Source organism: Hemibagrus wyckioides, linkage group LG16 (genome assembly GCF_019097595.1).
Source record: "Hemibagrus wyckioides isolate EC202008001 linkage group LG16, SWU_Hwy_1.0, whole genome shotgun sequence".
Classification (NCBI taxonomy): domain Eukaryota; kingdom Metazoa; phylum Chordata; class Actinopteri; order Siluriformes; family Bagridae; genus Hemibagrus; species Hemibagrus wyckioides.
Window position 1 is genome coordinate 18,725,868 of NC_080725.1, and position 24,418 is coordinate 18,750,285.

General features: G+C 36.7%; 1 protein-coding gene and 1 long non-coding RNA gene across 2 annotated transcripts; both read left to right on the forward strand.

The window, feature by feature from the left end:
- The first annotated feature begins 360 nt into the window (after positions 1–360).
- LOC131366729 (adhesion G-protein coupled receptor F1-like) lies at positions 361–23,653 on the forward strand. Its single transcript, XM_058411432.1, is given in 9 exon segments — positions 361–514; positions 878–1,007; positions 3,010–3,175; positions 3,433–3,884; positions 3,886–4,774; positions 4,932–4,973; positions 21,475–21,529; positions 21,630–21,687; positions 22,664–23,653. Coding segments are annotated over 9 exon segments (1,956 nt in total). The 3' UTR covers positions 22,674–23,653.
- LOC131367208 (uncharacterized) lies at positions 12,707–21,007 on the forward strand. Its single transcript, XR_009206903.1, has 5 exons — positions 12,707–12,810; positions 13,225–13,276; positions 13,809–13,860; positions 20,187–20,293; positions 20,486–21,007. It is a non-coding gene; the product is annotated as an uncharacterized LOC131367208 (long non-coding RNA).
- Positions 23,654–24,418: the final 765 nt, after the last annotated feature.

Sequence of the window (24,418 nt, forward strand, 5' to 3'; positions counted from 1 at the left end):
ATGTAACTGGCTATCAGCTGAACTCTGCAACAGTGATTGGTTTCAGGTGATACTATTTATTGTAACCTAATAAAATTATGCTTTAAATCTGTTCATCATGCATAGTTCTAATAATAAAGCTAATTTAATTAGCAAAACATTATTGCCAAATGAATTAATTTAGTATTAAAGGTAGTGAATATTAATTAACACTTTTTTCCTAATGAATTATTTAATTAATCAATTAATTTATTATTCAGTAGTAATAGTAACAACAATATTATTTCTTCTTCTTCTTCTTCCATTTCCCACATAATATATAATGTATAATCTATATTTTTTGTTAAACCTAAAATGATAAGATTCTGTCATGTATTGACGATGTTATATATTTTAAATAGACCTGGCAGTGTGATTGCAGACTTCACTATTAATACAAGTACCAACATTGATTTGGCTTCAGCAAACCAACAGCTTGCTACCAATCTCCGTAATATCGGATTCAATGTTAGTGATGATTTACTCAGTCAAAGTGGTAGGTTATTATTATTATTATTATTATTATTGTTATTATTATTATTATTATTATTATTATTATTATTATTATTATTATTATTATTATTGTTGTTGTTATTATTATTATTATTATTATTATTATTATTATTATTATTATTATTATGTAACTACACAGAGCATAAAGAACAGAGGCTTATTTATCTTCCTATTTACTTGTATAACAATTAATCATTCAACACCAGTTTATTTAGTAACTATTTACAGAACATAGTTATTTAGTAACTATATTCATCTATATTAGTAACCTATCTACAGTATTAATGCCTGTGAAAAAACAAACAAACTAAAAAACACCCGAGATATACATGATTCTTTGTTTCAGTGGAAGGAGAACTAAATGACATCCAGGGCAACATATATCCTGGTACAGATCTCAAACTGACATATAAACCTCCAGAGAATAATGGCATAAACTGGACCCTGAATGGGATTCAGTTACAGCAGTCAGACAAGTATGTAATTAATAATGTTGAACTCACTGTGAAGAATGCTGGTCCCAGTGACAGTGGTAAGTCAGAAAAAAATTCTGTTTAATTAACCTCTTGCAATGATCAAATTATTTTCTTGTCTTTCATAATAGTAATAATAATAATGATGATAATAATAATAATAATAATAATAATAATAATAATAATAATAATAATAATAATTCTTCTTCTTCTTCTTCTTATTATTATTATTATTATTATTATTATTATTATTTTTACAATATGCTGCCTGGACAAAAAAGTCACCACCTGCATTGCATAATTACTGCAGTGATTAATATGTTTCAGCTGACAACACATTAATTAATCCTAACTGATGCAGGGAGTAGCTTCTCATTTCTTAAATGATTATGTCAGAATATCTTGTTATAGTGGAAAAGTTGTGACAATGCATAACTAAAGTGTGTGTCTTTTTTGGCCAGGCATCATCATAATAATAATAATAATTTTCTACTGTTTTTTAGGTCAATATTCATGCATAACAACAGTGAACTCTCTGCCCTATACAATCTGGCAAATCATTACAATTCAGCCATACCCTAATATCCAAGTGACCAGTGACAAAACTGTAGAATGTAATGATACTACAGTCTCACTTCAGTGTTGTGTTCAGGGTGTATATCAAGTGAAATGGACTGGCCCTACAACCTGCAACTCAACTTCGAAAGGTCATACACATACACAGTTTTTATGTGATGTTTTAGTTGATGTGGTCATGAATACTTGTGTAACTGAATAAGTAGACTAAACTAAAAATGCAACACATTGCTACAAACAAATGTTTAGCCCACCTTCACTGAATGACAGTGAGTTGAGTTTCACCATTTGTGTTGCGCATTCTCACCAGGAGGCTGCATATCATGTGACTATAAAATTAACAAACAGGAATGCCAGACTACTGAGCAAACAAAACAGGTCACATGTCAACTAACACAACCTATCAGCGAAAGCAGTTACAACTCAAAGACCATCAAAATAAATGTAATAAACTATGGTGAATAATGATTCAGATAGGACCCTCAGGCAGTAATCTACATATGTACATGCTGTAATCATTAAAAATACATAAATACAAAAGAAAAATGCATTATAATTACTAATTATTATAACAAATTATATATCAACTCATATTATTCTGAATCAAATGTTTCATACACAAATGAATGATCAAAGATATAAATTACTTTATAATAGATAAGGTTAGTGATATTTTCAAGCATGTAAATGTGTATTAAAACAATTTTGTAGAATTTCTTTCTGCAAATTTTGGTAGTGAAGATGTCTTTTTTGCTAATGATGCCATTACCACAGTTCTTCCACCATGCATTATCCAGTGCAAGACCAATATTTTTGTTTCTCATTTTATCTTGTTGAAAAAAAAAACAACACACGCATTACTTTCATATACTTACATACCTAACTTATATTAATAACATATTTCTGCCTTGTTATTATGGATTATTGTATGTAGATTATTTGCCAAGGAGATTCAAAATTATATAACATATAATACATTGAAATGTGAAAAACCACAAATGTATACACAAACCCTTTCAGCACACACACATTGTGAACACTGTGTTTTGCCTAAATGCAAATACAAAAATGTTCTAATATTTAATTTTTTTTAGACTTTGCCTGCTCTGACCATGTATTTGGAGTTGGAAATTTGGGAGAAATACAAACCAGTGTAATTTCATCAGTGTAGTTCATCAAAACAGTGGAACATTACAGAAGACAAGTGTGTCCTGCGCGCCATTCAAAATTTACAAGATGAAACTAAGGCATGAAAGATTTTCCATGAAAGATAATGAAAAAAATAATCTTGTAGTATAAGTTCTGTTTGATTTTTCATAACAGTTTGTGCTTCTGTAGAATTTACACCATTCAAAAGTTAAAAGATAAAGCTGAAGCAATTGGATTTTTTTCTTGTGTAATTTCTTCATAACAATTTTTGCTTCTATAGAATTTACAGGTTAGCAGACATCCCGCAGTTTATGGCCAGGTTCAGCAGTACATCACAGACTCAGAATGTAATTGACTCTGCAGCAATCAGAACAACAGTTGTAGACATACTAACAATCATTTCAGATCTCTCACAAACAGCTTTCATCAGTCAAAAAATGATGACGGTAAGTTAACGCACCTTGTTCTCAAGATCAGAAGTTTTTGTTTTTGAAGTACATCATAAATACTGAACTGCAAACAGCACTAATATTAAATCTTAATTTTTTTTATAATCCATACGGCAGCATTTCATTCAAGTTAGCAATTTAATTAGAAATAATTAAATTTTATTTAATTATGCTTGATTATTAGTTAGTGATTAGTTATTTTTAATGAATAAAATTGATTTCACAGATTTGCTCTGTTTAATAAATATTTCAAGGATTTCATAAAAATAGCTGAGGTGATTGGAGCAGACAGTACATCGGACACATGGGAGAACTTAAACAAAAATGATACAAGTAAAGCCAGTAATATACTTCTGAACGCGACAGAGAGCATCGCACGCAGACTCCCGGATGACGACCTCTTGATAACAACAAACTTCACTTATCTAAAAAAACAATCCATTACTCCCCCCTTTTCTGAAGCCTTTGGAAAAAATTTAACTACCTATGTAAATATTCCAGTAAATAGTGCAAAGATGTTCCTCACAGTCATAATATCATCAGCTTTTAACAACATTTTACCTGATCGAACCCTGGCCAAAAATGACAGCAGTCAGACTGGAACCAAGATCAATGGAGATGTAGTCCTGACTGAGACAACGTCAAAAATTAATGACGTCTCCCTTTCTTTTAAAATCATAAATAGTAAACTGGGAAAACCTCAGTGTGTTTTGGAATTTTAGTCTTCTGAATGGTGTTGGTGGATGGGACTCGACTGGATGTCAGTTAAAGCCATTATGGTATGAAAGATACATGTGTGAGTGCAATCACACAACCTCCTTTTCAATCTTGATGTCACCATTTACCCTGGATAAAAACCAAGCCATAATCTTAGACTATATAACTTACATTGGGGTTACCATTTCAATGGCTAGCTTGGTTTTGTGCCTCATCATTGAAATCATCATATGGAAATCAGTGACACAATATGACACATCCTACATGCGCCATGTCTCCATAGTCAACATTGCTGTCTCTCTTCTGATTGCAAATATATGCTTCATCATTGGAGCAGCTGTTGTTAAACATGAGAGTTCCTGCAGTACAGCAACCTTCTTCATGCACTTCTTTAATCTTGCCCTTTTCTTCTGGATGTTGCTGTCAGCACTCTTGCTCCTCTACCGTACCCTCATGGTCTTGTCCACAATGACCAAAGGAGCACTGATGGGCATAGGCTTCACTGTCGGCTATGGAGCCCCGTTAATCATAGGTGTCATTACTGTGGCATCTACAGCTGGGAACAAAGGATACATTCAACAAGATTACAATTGTTGGCTGAACTGGAGCCAAACAAAGGCCCTCCTGGCATTTGTGATCCCTGCTCTGATGATTGTAGCTATAAACCTCCTGGTGCTTATTGTGGTTCTGTGTAAAATGTTAAGGAGAGGAGTTAATGCCTCTACTCAGACAGATGAGAAACATCCCCTAGTGGTCATTGCTAGATGTGTGGCGATTTTAACACCTCTCTTTGGTCTAACATGGGGATTTGGCATTGGGACCATGGTGTCACCAAACTTTGGGATTCATGTGATGTTTGCATTCCTTAATTCACTGCAGGTATTGAAGACATGTCAGTCCAATTTTCTCTGTAATTCTCATCTACACATAGATAAATTAATATTAATTCACAAATTATTTTTCAAATGTTAGTCATTCTAGATAATGTAATATTTAATATAGTAAATTTTAAAGATATTTTTTGACTCTTTAAAAGGGATTCTTTATTCTGCTGTTTGGAACACTACTGGATAGTAAGGTATGATTAATCTTAATTCAACTACACAAAGCCATATGCTGTACATATTGCCAAGATAAATGGAAGAATTGTGGTTGCAGGTCCAAGCAGTATTGACAAGAAGGATCTTAGGTTCTGGCCAGAACAGGGTAAATATAATATATATTATTAAATATTATAAAATATATATATATATTATATAATAATAATAATTATATATATATTATTACATACACTAGTTTTCTTACTCTACTGTAATAATTATAGTTAATGACAAATATTTCTGAATTACAGATTCGGACTGCAGGACCAACATCCTCAAATGGATTTCCTTTATTTCAAATATTACATAGTGGTATGTATAGTATAGTATAGTAGGCATAGTAGTATGTAATTGAACTGAAGGTTAACATGCAAGTTAACATTTTTATCAATAAGGCTTTTTGCATATTCTGTTTGAACATATTTCATTATATCATTGACACAGTAAACTTTACTTTCATGTTTGTAGAATAATGAATAGTTTTGAAAATAACCCAGTTTTGTCTCTAGAACATTTCAAATTTTAACTGTTCAGCAAATTACTTTTAAATTTGCTGGAAGATATCCGTAAATATAAAGAAACACACAAATAACTGTTAATCACTATCTATAATCAGTACAACAGCGAAAAAAAATCCTTTGACATACACCAATCAGGCGTAACATTATGATCACCTGCCTAATATTGTGTTGGTCCCCCTTTTGCTGCCAAAACAGCCCTGACTTGTCATGCACTCTGTATTCTGACACCTTTCTATCAGAACCAGCATTATGAATTACAGTGACTGAGTTTTATTCTTAAATAAGAATAATTTAATAAAGATTATTAACCTAGATATTTTTACTCCAGTAAACAGTCTAAATTTTAACTGACATGAAATGACTACAGGCTGAAATATAGTACTTATAATCTGCTGATTATATGCCCAAGTTGTATGATGATAATGATGATGATAGCAAAATTATTGTATTGTAAACCCTGCTTAATGTGCATCATTTTAACTAAGGAATGTTCCCTTGGTAATGTTCCCTGTCCTCACCTCTATTCAATTTGTGATATTATAGGTTTTGAATAATCTTTTCAGTTCTGTTCTTGATGTTGCATGTAATACATTTTTTTTTGTTACGTGTAATCAAGTATGTAAGCCATGTCCTGAATTGTATTGGCACTAATATTTTTGTCTTTTTCAGATGTGCCAAATGTATCGAGCAATAGACCTTCAAGCAACTCAGATACAGCTAATTGACAACAAAACTAAAACACCCTTGTTATAAGGGTCCATTTAACTAAATAAACATTATACAGTAGTTTGGACCTGAGCCTCAAACAAGTCTAGTCCTGCTTGTTCCTATTTCATTATTGTATTCTGCTATGACCTTGTTTAAAATTCTGTAGGTTTATCAGCAGGTTAGAAAGATATTTCCATATATATCTTTCAAAAAGGTAGACAGAAAACCCCAAAATGTACAGTTTTCCACATATATAAAATAATATCAAAAGGTTTAAAGTCTTCCTATTTATCTTCATTATTTGATTTTTAACCAAAAAATATATTTTTTTATTCCTTATTCCCAAAAATATATGTGTTTGGCATCCAGTTTCACTGTTGCTCTGCTAACTGCTTTGTACTTAATCCGTACCTTAAATACATTCTATTGACTGTTATTTACCTTGATTCATCACATAACTACTACTATTCTATTTGACAGTTTCACACAGTTATGTGATACATTGCCATGAAGAGTCAAGTACTGAGGTCCTGAACAAGGTCCCCTTTTTTATATACAACATCTAACTAACAGGCTGGTCCTACACAGATGTATGCAATATGTTAATAATAAATGGATTTTAATGAGTCAGTAAGGAAAACAACTGTTGTTGCTAAAAAATGTGATTAGAGTAACCTGCCAGTACTATCTGCCCCTTTACACACAATTTATTTTATTACACACTGTCATGGCTACCTCTGTACTACATCATCTCACAAAAACATCATTTTATTTGTTTTAACTTTTGTGTCTTTGATGACATTTTGGTTGCATGTCTTTCTACATTCTTGGACCTGTGTCTTTAATGTTTTAATTTGGTACTGGATTTTTCACTGTTGTGTGATTTAAATAAATACCTCTCAACAAATTAATTATTATTTACATTAGGTCAACCTAGTTTTGGTTCAAGTTCATACACCGAGCATCTCACATACATTATTCATTCATTCATTCTCTATACCCGCTTATTCCTAGGACTCCTAGGGTCACAGGGGTCTGCTGGAGCCTATCCCAGCGCACATAGGGCGAAAGGCAGGGGTACACCCTGGACAGGTCGCCAGTCCATCGCAGGGCCACACATAGACGAACAGCCACACACACTCACTCCTATGGGCAATTTAGAATTACTAATCAACCTAATGTACATGTCTTTGGACGGAACCCGGAGTACCCGGAGTAAACCCACGCAGGCACGGGGAGAACATGCAAACTCCACACAGAAAGGCCCCAGCCTGCTCAACCCCAGGATTCAAACCCAGGACCTTCTTGCTGTGAGGCAACAGTGCTAACCACTAAGCCACCGTGCTGCCCCTCACATATATTAATTAATTATAATTTCTTATTAGAACTATAATATAATAGTTACTAATTATAACTATAATTTCTTATTATAGCATAAATATTAATTACCTATCTTAATAACTTTCCTTATCATTTTCATGCTCCACAATGGAACGAATGTTGTGTTTTATCATCAGTCACTTTCTGTCAGGAGTAGGTGCCTCCATTGGTACAAAATCCAAACCCAAATGCAGGGATAAGATGAAAAATTGGGGATTTACTACTAAAATAACAAAACAACAGAGACATGGAAACACTAGGGAAAACTAGATGACTAAGTACAAAATAACAAGCACAAAACAGAAAACAAACAGCAGAAAACAGGGGGCAAAACCAGGTAACAAAAGACAGTAATTCACATAGCGTTAATCCAAAAGGTGAGACGAACATGATTCGAAGGGGAAAAGCATGGTGAAAAACAGGAATACTCTGAAAAGAAGTCGCAAGAAAACCGGCCACAAATAGCATGTGATAATCCAGCCAGGAGTGAAAATAAGTGAGGCTATATATACTGGTAACAATAAGGGGGAAGATAGAGAACAGGTGTGTAAGCTCTTCTGTGAGAATATAGAGGTGGGATCAAAACTCCGGGCTGGAATACAGAAGTGCAGGTGCGATGTTGGCATGGAATGTGACACTACCCCTCCCCCTATGATCTCCACCTTGCATTCTAAAAGAAGCCTCTGGACACTGTTTTTGAAAGTCAGAAATTAGGGCAGGCTTGAGAACGAACCTGGCAGGCATGCAGCTCCTTTCTTCTGGTTCATAGCCCTCCCAATCCATCAGATATTGTAGACCGTGTCCTCGGTGATGAGTCTTAAGCAGTTTGCAAACATTGTAAACTTCTCCAATGTCAATGACCTGAGGAGGAGGGGGTAAAAGAGGGCAGGTAACTAGGCGTCTGAGCTGTGAGACATGAAAAGTATAGTTGATGCGGCACATGTTTAAGGGCAGGTGCGGCCTGACTGCACAGGGATCGATGACCTTGGTAATGGGAAAGGGGCCAACAAACCTGGGGGAGAGCTTGCTGGACATGGTCTTTATGGGGCTGTCCCTGTCAGTTTGAGGATCATACCCAGAGGACAGGCTGGGAGAAGCACCAACTACAAAAAGCCTTCCAGAATTGGGCAGAGAACTGTGGCCGCTGTCAGACACAATATTGAAGGGGAGCCCATGAACGCAAAAAACATGAAGCACAATGATTTCTGTAATTTGGCTGGCAGATGCGAGTTGTGGTAGGGGAACAAAGTGGGCAGCTTTAGAGAAACGGTCTACCACAGTCATGAGCTCCCCACTGAAACCAGAAGGCCAGTGATGAAATCGAGAGCTATAAGGATCCAGGGATGGTGGGGGACAGGAAGAGTTCTGAGGAAGCCTGCAGGGATAAGTTGGAAGACTTGTTCCTGATGCAAACATCTCATGCAGCCACAAACTGGCAGACGTCCTCCTTTGTGTTGGCCCACCAGAAGCGTTGCTGAATCTGGTAAAGGGGAACAGCCCCCCCCTCCATGTGGCAGGGAAAGCTTGGAGTTCTGTCCCCATTCTAGAACTTCTGGGTGAATGGAAGCAGGTATGAACACACGATTAGGGAGAACATTGCTGGAGCCAGGTTCACATTCCAGGGCCTCTCTGACGTTTACTTAAATATGAAGAACTATGGCTCCCACAAGGCACTGAGAAAGTAAGGCAGTTTCTGTGGAGAAGCTGTGTGAGAGGGCATCCGGCTTAGTGTTCTTGGATCCAGGACAGTAAGAGGTGGTGAAATTTAACCTTGAGAAGATCAAGGACCAATGGGCTTGGCAAGCATTGAGTCTCTTTGCTGTTTTTTGATACTCAAGATTGTGGTGGTCTGTCCAGACTAGAAAAGGGGCTTGGGCACAGTCCAACAAATACCTCCACTTTTCCAAAGCTAAATTGATGGCAAGGAGCTCACAATCAATATGGTAGTTCCATTTGGTGGGGGTGAGATGGTGTAAGAAGAAAGGGCAGAGATGTAACTTGTTGTCCTGGGGATAACTCTGGGAGAGAATGGCCCCCACACCAATTTCTGAAGTGTCAACATCGATGACAAACTGAAGTGATGGATCAGGAATGGTAAGCAGAGGAGAACCTGTGTTTGAGATTCGAAAAGGCTTCTGCAGTTTGATCATTCCACTGAAAGGGTAGCTTGGTGGAGGTGAGGGCTGTGAGAAGAGAGGCCATGGTACTACAATTTCATATAAATTTCCTATGAAAATTAGCAAATCCCAGGAACCATTGGAAAGCTTGACAAGAGGTCGGTGTTGGCCAATCTAAGACTTTAGAAGGTTGTATTTCAATTTTAGATGGGGAAATCTTGAGTCCAAGGAAAGAGACAGATGTCTGGTGAAATTCACATTTTTCACACTTAACATACAGCTTATTTTCAAGCAGTCTTTGTAGGACCTGGCGGACAAGACAGACATGTTCCTTGAGAGAATAAGAGAAAATTAGGATGTCGCCGAGTAGGCAAAGACAAAGATGTTAAGGAAATCCCTAAGAACATCATTAATGAGGGCCTGTAAGACTGTTGGTACTTTGGTTAACCCAAACGGAACAACCAGATATTTATAGTGGCCTGCTTTCCATTCATCCCCCTCTTTAATATGCACATTTCTGAGGCCTAGCTTCATAAAATTACATGCCCCCTGTAAAAGTTCAAAGGTAGTGGTCATGAGGGGTAACGGGTAATAGTTCTTGATCGTAATGTTATTGAGTCCACAATAATCAGTACATGGTCCCAGTGACTTGTCCTTTTTCAACAAAGAAAAACACCACTCCTGCTGGGGAGGAGGAGGGTCAAATTATGACAGCTTCTAGCAACTCAGAGATGTACTTTTTCATAGCCTTGGTCTCAGGGCTTGACAAAAAATACAAAAGACCTCTAGGGGGGTGGTACCTGGGAGTTGTATGGGTGATGTGGAGGCAGAGAGATCGCTTGTGACTTGCTAAAGACCAGTCAAAGATCTAAGTAGTCACTGGGGGCTTTGGAAAGGTCAGAGAACTCCTCCTTTGAGGTGGGTGGAACAGAGTCAATGGAAGCAGAATGGAGGCAGGTAGAGGGACAGGATGTGCTCCAATCAACAATAGTATTCTTGATCTAGTCAATATGAGGGTTGTGTCGAATTAGCTAAGGGCATCCCAGAATGATGCAATCTTTTCAACACAAGGAATGAGAGCATCTCAGTGTGGTTGCCGAAGACCCTTAACTGGACAGGAACAGTGTGGTGGGTGATAGGTTGAAGGCTGCCATTGAGAGCTTGGATGGAGAGAGGATGTTTCAGAGGAACCGAGGAAATCTTGAGTTTGGCCACCATGGAGGTGCAGATCAAGTCTTGGTCAGCTCCAGAGTCAATGAGACTTTGGTTCTAGAGACAAGAACGGGTTGTTGAGGTGCAGTTTGAGTCTGGGCTCCCTGTTGCCCTCAACCACATTAGAGGGCTTTTAAAGGGCAGTTCTGGCAATAGTGACCAGCTGTACCACAATAAAAGCATGACCCTGAGTCGACGTTGGCATTCCTCCAGGGAGATGCGAGTGAATGAAATACGGAAGTGCAGGTGTGATGTTGACACATTGAATATACAGTATACTGATTTGGCAAACTCCAAAAGTTACATTTAGACACTACCTTAAAATACAAGATTTCCTAAAATTGCCTACATTTTTGCAATAATTCAGTTAAATACAGTTGTTTGTAAAATTACACTAAATAGCCAAAAGTATATGGAAACCTGGTAAAGTATATGGACCTTCACAGTTATAAGTATGTTGAACCTCACAATCTAAACACATGGGCATTAATATAGAGAGGAGGTGTCAGAAACTGCTTGACAGTTCTCTGCCAGGCCTGGAGAGGGTGCTGGCAGGTGATTCTATGGAGCCTGCTTTATTGTGTGTATTTTGTGCCACACCTATTGTTCTTGTTCCTGCTGTTTCACCTGTTCCCTATTAGCCTTAATGTTTAGCCCTATAAATAGGGATCCTTTTGTACCTGTCCTTGTCGGTTATTGTTCTATGTTCGTTGTCTAAGTCAGGTTTCTGTTATCATGTCTTAGTTATTAGGTTCATCTTCCCCATGTCTTGTGTTTATGTTAATAAAGCAGTGCTCTGAATTCCGCGAATGGGTCTGTCTCCATGGCGTGCAGGTGCACGCACCACCATGGAGGTCCAGGTTTGTGCCTGCATGTTACAGCAGGTCAGGCTTTGTACAGGCCACTCAAGTTCCACACCAATCTTGGCAAGCAATGTTTTTTTTATTTATCTCAAATTGCACACCAGGGCATTGTCACTGAGATGCAAGACACAAGTGTATATACTCATCATATCAGCATAGTGTTGGTCAGAGAACAGACTAGGCAACATCATACAAGTATAATCCATACTTTAAAAAATGAACCAGAAATCATAGAGAACAAAGAAATAAGAAACACACAAAAAGGCTCACATTGTCAAAAGGCAGAAAAAAGCAAAAGCTTCACCTTGAGACACTGAAATGAGGAGTTAATTATACAATATATATGAGTTATTCCGGAAAGAGCTGAAAACAAGAGAGAACATTCATGACATACTAGACACCGGATAAAACAATCACAAGACAGGAGTGAAGACAATAACCAAAAAAAAAGAAAAGAAAAAATGACAGGAATTAACTATAAACACTTGGAGCAGTCATGTTGGATTCGGTTTGTGCCCCACTGTTGTGACACACTGTTTTGTGTCAGCATTGTGGCATCACAATATGAATGTGGTGTTCAGGTAACCATAAAGTTTTTGCTGAAAAGAGGAATCTGTGACAGTCATGTTGGAACAGGTCTGGGTCGCTTGGCTCAGTTGAATATAAATCTTAATGTTAGACATGCATTCAGTGCACATCTAGAAAACTGTGTGCCTTCAACCTTGTGGCGTCACTATATACAGTAAATGTGATGATCGGGTGCCCGTCTAATTTTAGCCATACAGCATGGTGACACCTTCAACCAGCTACACTTTAACCATCCATTTGTATTGGAACAAGGAAATAAGACATTAAAGTAAACCCTGAGATCTGAAACAGGTCTGGCAAGCTTGTTTCTCTTCTAGGGCATCTGGAAGGTCAGGTGTCAGAAATATACTTGTGAATCAAAAGCTCAGAAATTTCTTGCTTGTTCCTCATATTTAGTGAGACAATCGTGGGCAGGATAGAGCCAAGGTAAACAAATCATGCATTTATATTTAAATGTAATGATCAATCAGAATCAGAGCAGGCAGGAACGAGTTTCTTCTGTAGTTCTAGATTTTTATTTCGATAGTAGTTGGTTTTCCTGAAATGTGTTTATATTCAAAGCAATTCGAATTTTTATTTACTATTTATTTAAGTATTTTGTCTTAAATTGTGAAGTGAGGAAATGCAGTAGCTGTGAAATGGCATACAATGCAATCTGTAACTATAACATTAGTTATAATGAGAGATATAGAAAAGTTAAATACATGTAAAAACATTTGTTAAATCTTGTAAGCATCATCTTCAGACCAAGCTGTTAAAAGCTTTTTATTTATTTATTTATTTACTTATTTATTTATTTATTTATTTATTTATTTATTTATTTATTTTTAAAACATTCAGCCATAGCAAATCTAACAGTATCGGAACTGGAAGCGAAGACTTATTTTGAAAGGTATATGCAAATTCACCCAATCATACACCAAAATAACATCTACTTATTAAAATGAAAGTGTATCACACTTGCCTGTAGATCTATGTAAGTTGGAAAAACAATGATTTCTTTCTTTTTTATTAATGTTTTTTTTTTTTTAATACTGTACAATTTGGAAAAACCACAACATAATAGTCAACACTACCTAACCTGCACTCTTGAGAAAGCAATCAGTGTAAAATCTCCCTGGAGATTCTACAGTGAATTCATATATTGCTTTTAAATTCTGTAATATAATATGGCAGACAGTGACCGTGAAGAAGCCAGAATTATGTAAGGTATAAGTATGAATACATAGTAGTGCTTTATTGTACCACCACAGAACATGTTTAGGAACCATGCTCTGAGGGGGTAGCACTTTATGGTGCTCAGCCCCTTAGTAACTGCATGCAGGTATATCTGTAATTTTAATTTGTGGATCTAGGAGATGTGTTTTTTACTGCTTCCTGGTTTGTTATGAATGTGCTCAATAACTCTTGTATTTTATATATAGTGACACCAAAGGGATACCAACTGAATCTGCCTTAGCATTATGGCTAATAAAGGTAAGTTATTACAACTTTTTATTAAATAAAACACAAACAAAGCAAAGCAAAGTAAAAGCAAGTATTGTCTGTAGAGCAATCAAAACAATAACAAGGGCAAAACATTACATACTCAACTAAACATAACTAATATGATGCACAATGTTGATCATGTGATTTTCAGGTCGTGTAGAAGATTAACCACCCATTTACATTCAATGAAATGAAAGCTGTTTTTTTTTGCTGGAAACTTTATAGTTCCAGGCATACACACAGCCCATGCTGCATCTTGTTATGACCGAGACTCAGTAATGTTGCTTACTTCTTCACAGTTAAAAGTATTATCACAGATTAGCATTGGGGTAATACAAAGAAACAACAAACATTGTAACTTGTTAAACTTTCATATGAGTGTTTATAATATTTGCTATACAATGTATGGCTAAAAAATCATTGTTGCTTAGACTTCCTCTGCATATACTATTGTCTCTTTCGCAGAAGTGGATGGTTACAGGTTATAAACAATGAGTTGTTATTCATCATTGGAATGGATGAGCTTAAAAAAGAGTTTAATTGTGCTGTTCCTGTTCATAAAGTCAGATGGTTCAATCTGTAAAGGAATGTCCTCAGTACTTTCCTCACTTTTACCGCACTCTTCATATTTCGCAATTTTAATTGGCTTACAGGCAAAAGAGTCAAAAGTAGACAAGCAACTCATCAGCAACTAAACAGGCAATTCACCAGCAATCTCCTCAGCTACAAAGAGCCTCAAAATGGAGTAGTCTCTTATAAAAAATTAGCAAATCCAATTTTAAATGATTGATTTTGTGTAAACTGATGGACTGTTCTTGGGAGTTAGTGATTCCAATAATTACATAGGGAAAGCTCATTTTCATATTCAGAGATGAGTTATGCTTGTGCTACAATTAGATTTTCTGTAAATCGCCTGTGTGTAGTTCATGTCTAGTCGAACAATTTGGCTTCTACCCTCATTATTCACAAGTTTATAAAAAGATCTTGATCCAGCAGATCCAATCTTTTTTTTACTGCTTTTTCTTTAATATAGTATACATTAAAAGGTAGTCAGCTCGTTTTCTGGGTTCAGTGACGTCACTTCCGGGTCAGCAGCCATCTTTGGGTTTCAGTTCTTGGGCGTCGGCCATTTTATGTGGGCCTGCACTATTTAAGCATGCCACCATCGCATTGTTCTTTGCCAGGTTGTCTTCTGAGTTAGCCTTGTGCTCTTGTGCTGTTATCCTGCCCCTGCTCCTGATTCTGCCTGCCCTGTGACATTGCCTGATTTGACCCTGTCTCTTCTCCCACGACTGATTTCTGCCTGCACTGCATTGCTCTGTATTATTGGATATTATATTATTGAATTATTGGACTGTGTATTACCTTGATTTCTGTTTGCTCTGCATTGCACTCTCAGCCTCTGTTACAGGCTATTGGATTGTGGATTGTGTATCACATTTTGGCTATTCTGCCTTACCCCGTTTACCTGTGACTCGGATCATTGGACTGTTTGCTTTGCCGAGTTTCACCTTCCCTGTACCGTGCCTGTTTCCATTAAAGGCTCTATGTTGGAAACTCTTGTTTGCATCCTGCATTTGGGTCCTCACCTGCCATCCAGGACATGTTCTGATTTTTGAAATTAACATAATAATGACAGTGTTTTGGTTGATTTGCAGCACTTTCTGTCATGTACTGTAATTATGTCTGTGTCTTTAAGACGATGGAGTAGAAGGCATGATGGGAAGTTTGTTCATGTGGTTCGTAAATATATGCACATACGAAGTAAAGAGGTGGTTGGAAAATGTTACACGGCCTGTGACTGATTTAATTCGGTAAAGTGCTTCCCTTTGATAACTTAAGAAACAGATATATAACATTGGCGATGAGGATGCAGCCTGGAGGGTGTAAGCACTGATTGCATGTGATGGAGGAAGTCAGGTCTTCCTACGTTTGAGTGCTACAAAGATCCCGCGACTCTTGGGCCAAGATGGACAAGGTGGCTGACATCATTTGAACTTTACGCAGATGGGAAAGGTCTTATAATTGAAGAGGGTGTCGCTGCGTCAGTTCGTCAACGATGCAGAGCGCTTCTTTTGCATCACGCTGGACCTGATGTCCAAGATGTATTCTCCACACTGCCAAATATGGGGAATGCTGACGATTATAATACAGCCGTTGCAGCCTTGAATACGGCAGACCTTTTATAAACTTTCCCAAAACTCCGGCGAGACGGTTTAACAGTTTGCAACGCATCTCAGACAGGCGGCGAGAGACTGTGCATTCACGGATGACATGAATAACCAAATTCAGGATGCCATCGTAGGCAAATGCTCGTCAACATATGTGCACCGGAAACCTTTAGAGGAAGGACATAATTTCACACTTGATCGCGCGTTAGAGGTTGCTACTCTCTGTGAACGGATAGAGGAGCAGATGTCTGCATCATCCGTGAGCGACACATCAAAGCCTGACACTGAGTCTGTGAATCGAGTCTGGAAAAAAGGAGAAAGGCGGTAAGATAAGTAAACAATGTTACAGATGTGGAAATATAGACCATTTGGGGAGATTTAAAATGTCCTGCTTGAGGCCAGATGTGTCACAAATGTAAAGGACGAGACCATTTCTCAAAAATGTGCAAAACTAAAAATGTTAAGCAAACAGTTAACCAAGTGGAAGGACAGACTGAATATGCATTTGTCATTCAAGATAACTGCAGACGTTCAGATAGACTGAATGTTTGCTTGGGTAATGTTCATCTGAGGATGCTGGTAGACTCAGGTGCATCCAGTAATATCACTGATGAAAAAACTTGGGAGAATCTGAAATCAGAGAGAATTAAATGCCATTCATACCTTCCAGATACAAAGAAGAAATTGTTTTCTTACTCATCTGATCAGCCTTTGCCAGTAAAGGGAGCTTTCAAGTGTGATGTAAAAATAGGCAGTCAGATGGTACATGCCGAGTTCATTGTTATAAAAGGGACTGGTGAACCTCTGTTAGGCAGAGATACAGCTATGAAACCTGGAGTACTCAAGATTGGCACAGACATTGCGGCAGTAACAGACCATAAACAATCACTTCAGTCACAATATCCAGAAGTGTTTGAGGGAGTTGGTAAGCTGAAAACTACGCAAATCTGTCTGTACATAGATCAAACAGTTCAGCCAGTAGCACAGCCCTTAAGAAGAATACCATTTAATCTAAGGGGTCCTGTGGAGGAAAAGATAAAAGAACTCCTAGAAATGGACATTATTGAAGAAGTAAATGGACCTACCCCATGGGTTAATCCAGTCGTAATCGTGCCAAAAGCCAATTCTGAAATCAGACTTTGTCTTGACATGCGACAGGCCAATTGCGCAATCATCAGAGAACGATACCCCATTCCTACAGTAGATGAGCTCCTACAAAGTATGAACGGATCAGTGATCTTCAGCAAATTGGATCTTAAATGGGGTTATCATCAGTTAGAGCTAACACTAGAATCTCGCCAGATCACAACATTTGCAGTTCACAAAGGAGTATACAGATACAAGCGTCTCATTTTTGGAGTATCATCTGCAAGTGAACAATATCAGCATAAGAGCTTCTGCACTCGCTGGAATAGAGGGAGTCGAAAACATTTTGGATGATGTAATTGTGCATGCGCCCGACCAAAAAACACACAATCAACGCCTGCATGCTGTCATGAAGCGTCTAAGAGAATGTGGGCTGACTTTGAATCCTGCAAAATGTCAGTTTTGCATGGATCGTTTAAACTTCATGGGTATTCTGCTCACCCAGAAAGGGATTGGGCCCACCGAAGAAAGAGTCAGAGCTGTGGTGGAAGCCCGAGAACCACAAAATGCCTCTGAAGTTAGAAGTTTTCTTGGACTTGTCAGTTACAGTAGCAGATTTATTCCACAATTTGCAACCTTGGCAGAGCCATTGAGACGTCTAACCAGAAAGGAAACAGAATTTGTCTTCAGGCCTGAACAGAAAAAGGCATTTATTGCTCTGAAAGATGAACTTGCAAAAGCAGGGACCTTGGCATATTTCGACAAAGATGCACCAACCCAGGTTATAGCTGATGCCAGCCCTTTCGGGTTGGGGGCTGTACTAACGCAGTGTCAAAGGGGTCAAAGGGTGCCAGTGTGCTACATCAGCAGAAGTCTTTCAGACTGCGAGAGACGGTACTCCCAGACGGAGAGGGAGGTCCTTGCCCTTGTATGGGCCTGTGAGAGGCTTCACCCATATATCTATGGGAGACAATTTGACCTGCTTACAGACCATAAACCATTGGAGTCAATATATGGTCCACGCTCTAAGCCCTGTGCCTGTGTAGAGCGGTGGGTTTTACGTTTCCAACCATATAACTTCAAGATTGTCTATGTTTCAGGAAAAGAAAATATCGCTAACCCTTTGTCACGACTTTTAGGGAGCACAGCAATGGGAGAGAAGCACTCACATGAATCGGATGAGTACGTGAGATTTGTAGCCATTAGTGCCACCCCAAAAGCCCTAACTACAAGGGAGGTGGAAGAGGCTTCAGAAAAAGTTCCAGAATTGATAGAAGTGAGAAGAGCCTTTGAAAGTGGACACTTTGAAAAGTGTATGCCATATGCAGCCATAGCTAATGAACTGTGCACAATAGGCTATCTGGTTCTATGTGTAACACGTATTGTTCTTCCAAAAGCACTACAAGCACATGCACTAGCACTTGCCCATGAGGGACATCTAGGTATAGTCGGAACTAAGCAGCATCTCAGGACCAAAGTATGGTGGCCTGGCATGGACAGAGCTGCTGAGAGACACTGTAAATCATGTCATGGTTGTCAAATTGTCTCTCGTCCGGATGCTCTAGAGCCGCTGAGACTGTTACCATTGCCTGATGGACCATGGCAAGATCTAGCAGTGGATTTACTGGGACCCTTGCCTTCGAAACACTCGATCCTAGTCATGGTGGATTATTATAGCAGGTACTATGAGTATGACATACTGACCTCCACCACAACTTCAAACGTGATTGACAGCCTGGAAGATATATTTAGCCGACATGGACTTCCCATAACACTGAAATCAGACAACGGACCTCAGTTCACATCAGATGAATTCAAGCATTTCTGTGAAGGAAATGGGATTAAACATCTGAAAACAACACCTAAATGTGCCCAAGCCAATGGTGAAGTTCCAGGCAAAAGCCCGGCTAAACTTTTATTTAAAAGGAAAATGAGAGGCAAGTTACCTGAACTAACATCTATGGAGACAGATCTTGAAGTTCATGACTATGATGCTGAGAAAAAAGGGAAATACAAACTGTATGCAGATGAACATCGCAAAGCAGAACACTCAAGTGTACAAAACCGATAAGTTCACAACACCATTCAATGCAACACCTCACACAGTGATCAGAAAAACTGATGGGTCACCCGCTGGAGCCAGATACAGTCGCAACACAACATTTGTTAGGAAATATGTGGAGAAAGACATTGAAGACAAATGGGATAGCAGGAAAGCAGAAAGTGACAGCTGTTCTGGGGATGCAAATCAACAGACATTGATAGAGGGCTCAGACAGACCTGTGTCTACAACAGAGTGTCACCAAGACGTCACATACGTGAAGCCCAAAAGGGAATGGAAATTACCTCAAAAATTTACAGACTTTGTTATTGATTGAATTCTTGAGTTGGTGATTAAAAAGGGCTGTTGAGAAGTTCAGGGTTTCAAAAATTTAGAGTTTGTTTAAAGAATGTAGTGTTTTCTAAATAATGTTTAGGTATGTTGTGTGTTCAGGCAAGATTGAGACAGGTTGAATGGATGGTCTCTATCCAACTTTGGGGGGGATGTCATGTACTGTAATTATGTCTGTGTCTTTAAGACAATGGAGTGGAAGGCATGATGGGAAGTTTGTTCATGTGGTTCGTAAATATATGCACGTACGAAGTAAAGAGGTGGTTGGAAAATGTTACACGGCCTGTGACTGATTTAATTCGGTAAAGTGCTTCCCTTTGATAACTTAAGAAACAGATATATAACACTTTACTTTTCAGAAAATGTCTTGAATTCTTTGTCTGAATAAAGTAGCTATTATGGTTTTAGTGGAAAACTAGCTGCATAAGCATGAAGAACATTTGTTTATTGTTTAATTTTTAGAAAAAGTTGAGTTTATTCAAAACAACACAACACAACAACAAAAGATGGATTTTGAAAGAGATGGATTTTCTGAATAATGTCAAGTCCACAGAAGTATCTGGTCTATAATAAAATATGGAATATTTTTAGATGTATATTTGTAAGTTTGTAATAAAATTACCCTGCAACACATTTACTAATTATGTATTGTTTATACTTTTCAGAGAAAATATCAAAATATGATTTGCTGGGGTTTGTTGCCATCCTGGTGATTCATATGCAAGTAGTGAACTCACAAATGCTCCCTGAAATTTCAGACATAATTGTACAGGTAAAATAAAAATGACTTCTTTCATATAACTGTTTGTTGAAAAATAAAAGCTTGTTGTGTGAAAATCCAATGAGATCAGCAGTTTCTGAAAATACAGTCTATATATACCCTCAAAGGAAATTAAAAGTTATCTGTTATTATATAGTAATTATTATTCATCTTTTTCTAAATACTAACTTTTTAAAAATTCAGGTTAGCTGCCCAGAGGAACAAATGCCTCACATAAGAGAAATCCGAGAAGGTAAACAATCATTTAAATGAGATTTTTATGTTTAAAAACAAATCTTTATCTCTTTGACTGTTTTTTCACAGTATTGCGAAAAGTATTTATTGTGTAATTTTATTTACCTTTATATCAATTCATCTTCCTAGGCTTGATTGTGTGAATGAAACAATCCACGAATTATATTATGTTTTATTTTTCATTATTATTTTTTCAAGGCACCCATGTACTAAGCCTCTCACTGAAACTAAATGAAGATTTTGACTTTGCCCTCTGCAATAAAGTAGTATAATATACCAAACTTATGAAAAAAAAAAAAAGAGTTCAGTAAGTATTGCACAGTATATAATATTTAATCATCAAATACATTCAACAGTACAATTGTTGGCTGAACTGGAATAAAACGAAGGCCCTCCTGGCATTTGTGATTCCTGCTCTGACGATTGTAGCTATAAACCTCCTGCTGCTTATTGTGATTCTGTGCAAGATGTTGAGGAGTGCAGTTAATGCTTATACTCAGCCAGATGAGAAACATCCTCTAATGACCATTGCTAGATGTGTGGCGATTTTAACCCCTCTCTTTGGTCTAACGTGGGGATTCGGCATTGGGACCATGGTGTCACCAAACTTTGGGATTCATGTGGTGTTCGCGTTCCTTAATTCACTACAGGTACTAAATACATGTCTAATTTTCTTTGTAAGTCTCATTGCACATACATTAATTAATATTAATCTACCAATTCTAGATATTCTAGATATTGCCATATTTAATATAGTAAATGATAAAAAAAATTTTTTTGATTCTTTGAAGGGTTTCTTTATTTTGGTGTTTGGAACATAAATGGATAGTAAGGTATGATTACTCTAAATCCATTACACAACCCTTTACTTAAAAACACAGAAACAGACATAAATTTTCCAAATGCTGTAAATGTAAATGAATGTTTTGTGTTTGCAGGTCCGAGAAGAATTATCAGTACTGTTTTCACTAAGGAACTTTTGGCCAGACCAGGGTAAATATAGTTTATGTTTGCCTATGCTAGTTCTTTAGAGAATAATATAATTTTTTTTCTGTAATAATTAAATTTATTGACAAATGTGTCTGAATTACAGAGTATAGGACCAACATCCTCAAGTGGATTTCTTTTGTTTCAGAAATTATGGCAGAGAAGTAGGTACCTGAAATGAAAGTTAACATGCATTTTAATCAGTAAGGCTGTTGTTACACATTGGGTTTGACCATGTTTTATTATAACACTCTTTTCAGGTTTATAGTAAAATAATTAATAACATCATTGTATTATTTTAAAAATAATTCAGTTTTGAATATAAACAGATTACAGATTTTTTCTGTTCAGCATAGTACTGTTAAATAATGATCAAATGAACTGGTAAACAATTTAAAATATGCTGGATAACATCCAGAAACATAAACACACAGCTTCTATTAATCATCAGCTATAGTCAGTAGACTATAATAGCTTAAAAACGTCTCAACTTGTTTAATGATATAAGTTCCACAATTTGGACGAGCTGAGTGACTTTAATTCCTGGCTTTAAGAATTAGGAATACATTTCTCAAGTCTCTCTCCATTGACTGGTGCTTATGAATCGCCTTTTAGTCAGGGTCATTGTTGCTGAAACTGTGGCATAATCATGTGTGACATATCTGAAATGGCTTTTTACATAAGTGTACCACATTCCCTCTGATTCTAACCCAGTACTGCTCTAACTGTGAATTAGAATTACTTGTTTTGTTACTCATAATTTGTACAATTATGAGTTTTAGGGGGTCCAAATATGTTCAAATATATTTATTTATTTACTTTGCAAACAATTATTTGAAAACTCAACATGGCTGTTTAATATGGATAGCGATTATGTTATATTACTATTCTAATTATTATTGCTATATTAATTTAGACGTGACCAACATAGTATGCTTTTTTAACCAAGAAAACTGCAAACATAATAATAATAATAATAATAATAATAATAATAATAATAATAATAATTAGATTCTAATAACAAATATTTTTGTTTTCTTTACTCACCTACATTCAATTTGTAAGTGTAAACTTTATCATACATCAAGTGTGTAATCAATTTCCTAAATTTTATCGTTATTAATATTTTTTCTTTTTCAGATGTGTATAATGTACCAAGTACTGACAGTATATCTTCAAGCAACTCGGATACAGTTTATTGACAACTCAAATAAAACAACCATGCAATAAGGATCTGTTTAACTGCAAACATCATCCATTATACAGTAGGGGAGAGTGGGGACAGTTGCTACACTTTTTGCATTTCCTTCAGTTTCTCAAACTATATATTTATATCAGAAAGACAAATTTTTAATACATTAAACCTGCATCTGTCAGCCATCCACCCGCACTGCTGTAATGTGTACATATGTTAATATACATACAATTTATACTTGAATAGACAAAGTCCAATGTTGCAATGTTGCAATTGACATCATAACAGGGGCCACTTGCAGAAGTGCACAGGGGTAGTTGCAATATTCATTAAAGTGTAATAAAATCAGTATTTATGAAAAAAAAAATTGCAATTTCTTTATTTAATATTTGAGCCGACATGGTCGAAATTAAATTGGCTGTATAAAGACAATGCAACAAGATATTTTCAAGTAACAGGTAACAACCATATTTTGGTTAATTATTATAATTATTATTAAATATTAATTATTAAACTCAGTGAGCTCTGTGTGAGTGTGTGTGTGTGTTTAAGTGAATGTATATGTGTGTGACAAAGAGAGGGTAACAGAGAGATCCACATCAGATGAAAGCTTACTGAAGTTAGACTGGCTGTATAAAAAGAAAGACTATAAGGAAAAACATTTTCAAGTAACAACCATGTTTTCTTGAATTTGAATGTCAAAATATTTCTTAATCAAAATCAAGACAGTGAAATTTAATAATATTTCTGTGAATGTCTCTGAAAACTTACTGAACTGTATGTGTGTATGTGTGTGTGAGATGTAGCTTAAGTGTGTGTGACAGAGAGGGTAAGAGAAGAGGAAATTAGCCACACATCAGACAGGCAAAGTAACACCCCTCTTTGTTGTTTTCTACCTTTCTTGTGAGACTGAAAAAATACAGAACAAAAAAAATGTAGGCTACATTGTGGCCTAGTCTGAATTTTAAAAAGCTATAAATAAAAATTACCTGACTACTGAGAGGTGTTCTTTATTCATTCATAAAATTGTTATTTTGTTATCACAGACTTTTACACTAATGTAATTTTATCACACGCTTTTACTAAAGTAGTGGCGGACTGGGACAATAATTCAGGCCAGGAATTTGACTCCATCCCAGACCACCTTTGCTGCTGCCGTCACCGTCATCCTAGTCATGTAATCTACCAGTAATTATAAATTATAAACGAATTATAAATGAATAAATAGGCCTAAATGAACCCTTACAAAACTCACTAGGAACACACCATCTATACTACAACACCACAGACAAATATAAAATTGGTTTACACTTTTAAAAAAAGGGATAATAAGAGACACACATACAAATGTTAAAATATATATATTTTATGTATTTCCAATGATCGGGTACAGTATATCAAAAGTATCAGAATCACAAACTTGGACAATGGACAATTTGAAACAAGCCAATCAGAGCTCAGACTCAAGTCATGTGCATTTCATCTGCCTGCAGTTGTTCCTGAAATGGACCTTATCAATCTCTTTCCTGTTCTACAAATCCCCTGATACATAATGTTTATTCATTTCACTATGGATTATCCAATCATATGGACATTTGCTGTTTTTTTCAAGATTTCATTACCAATTTGTGAGTATTGGACAAGACATTTGATCAATTCAAACTGTTTTTACACTGAATATGTACATGAAAAAATAGTTT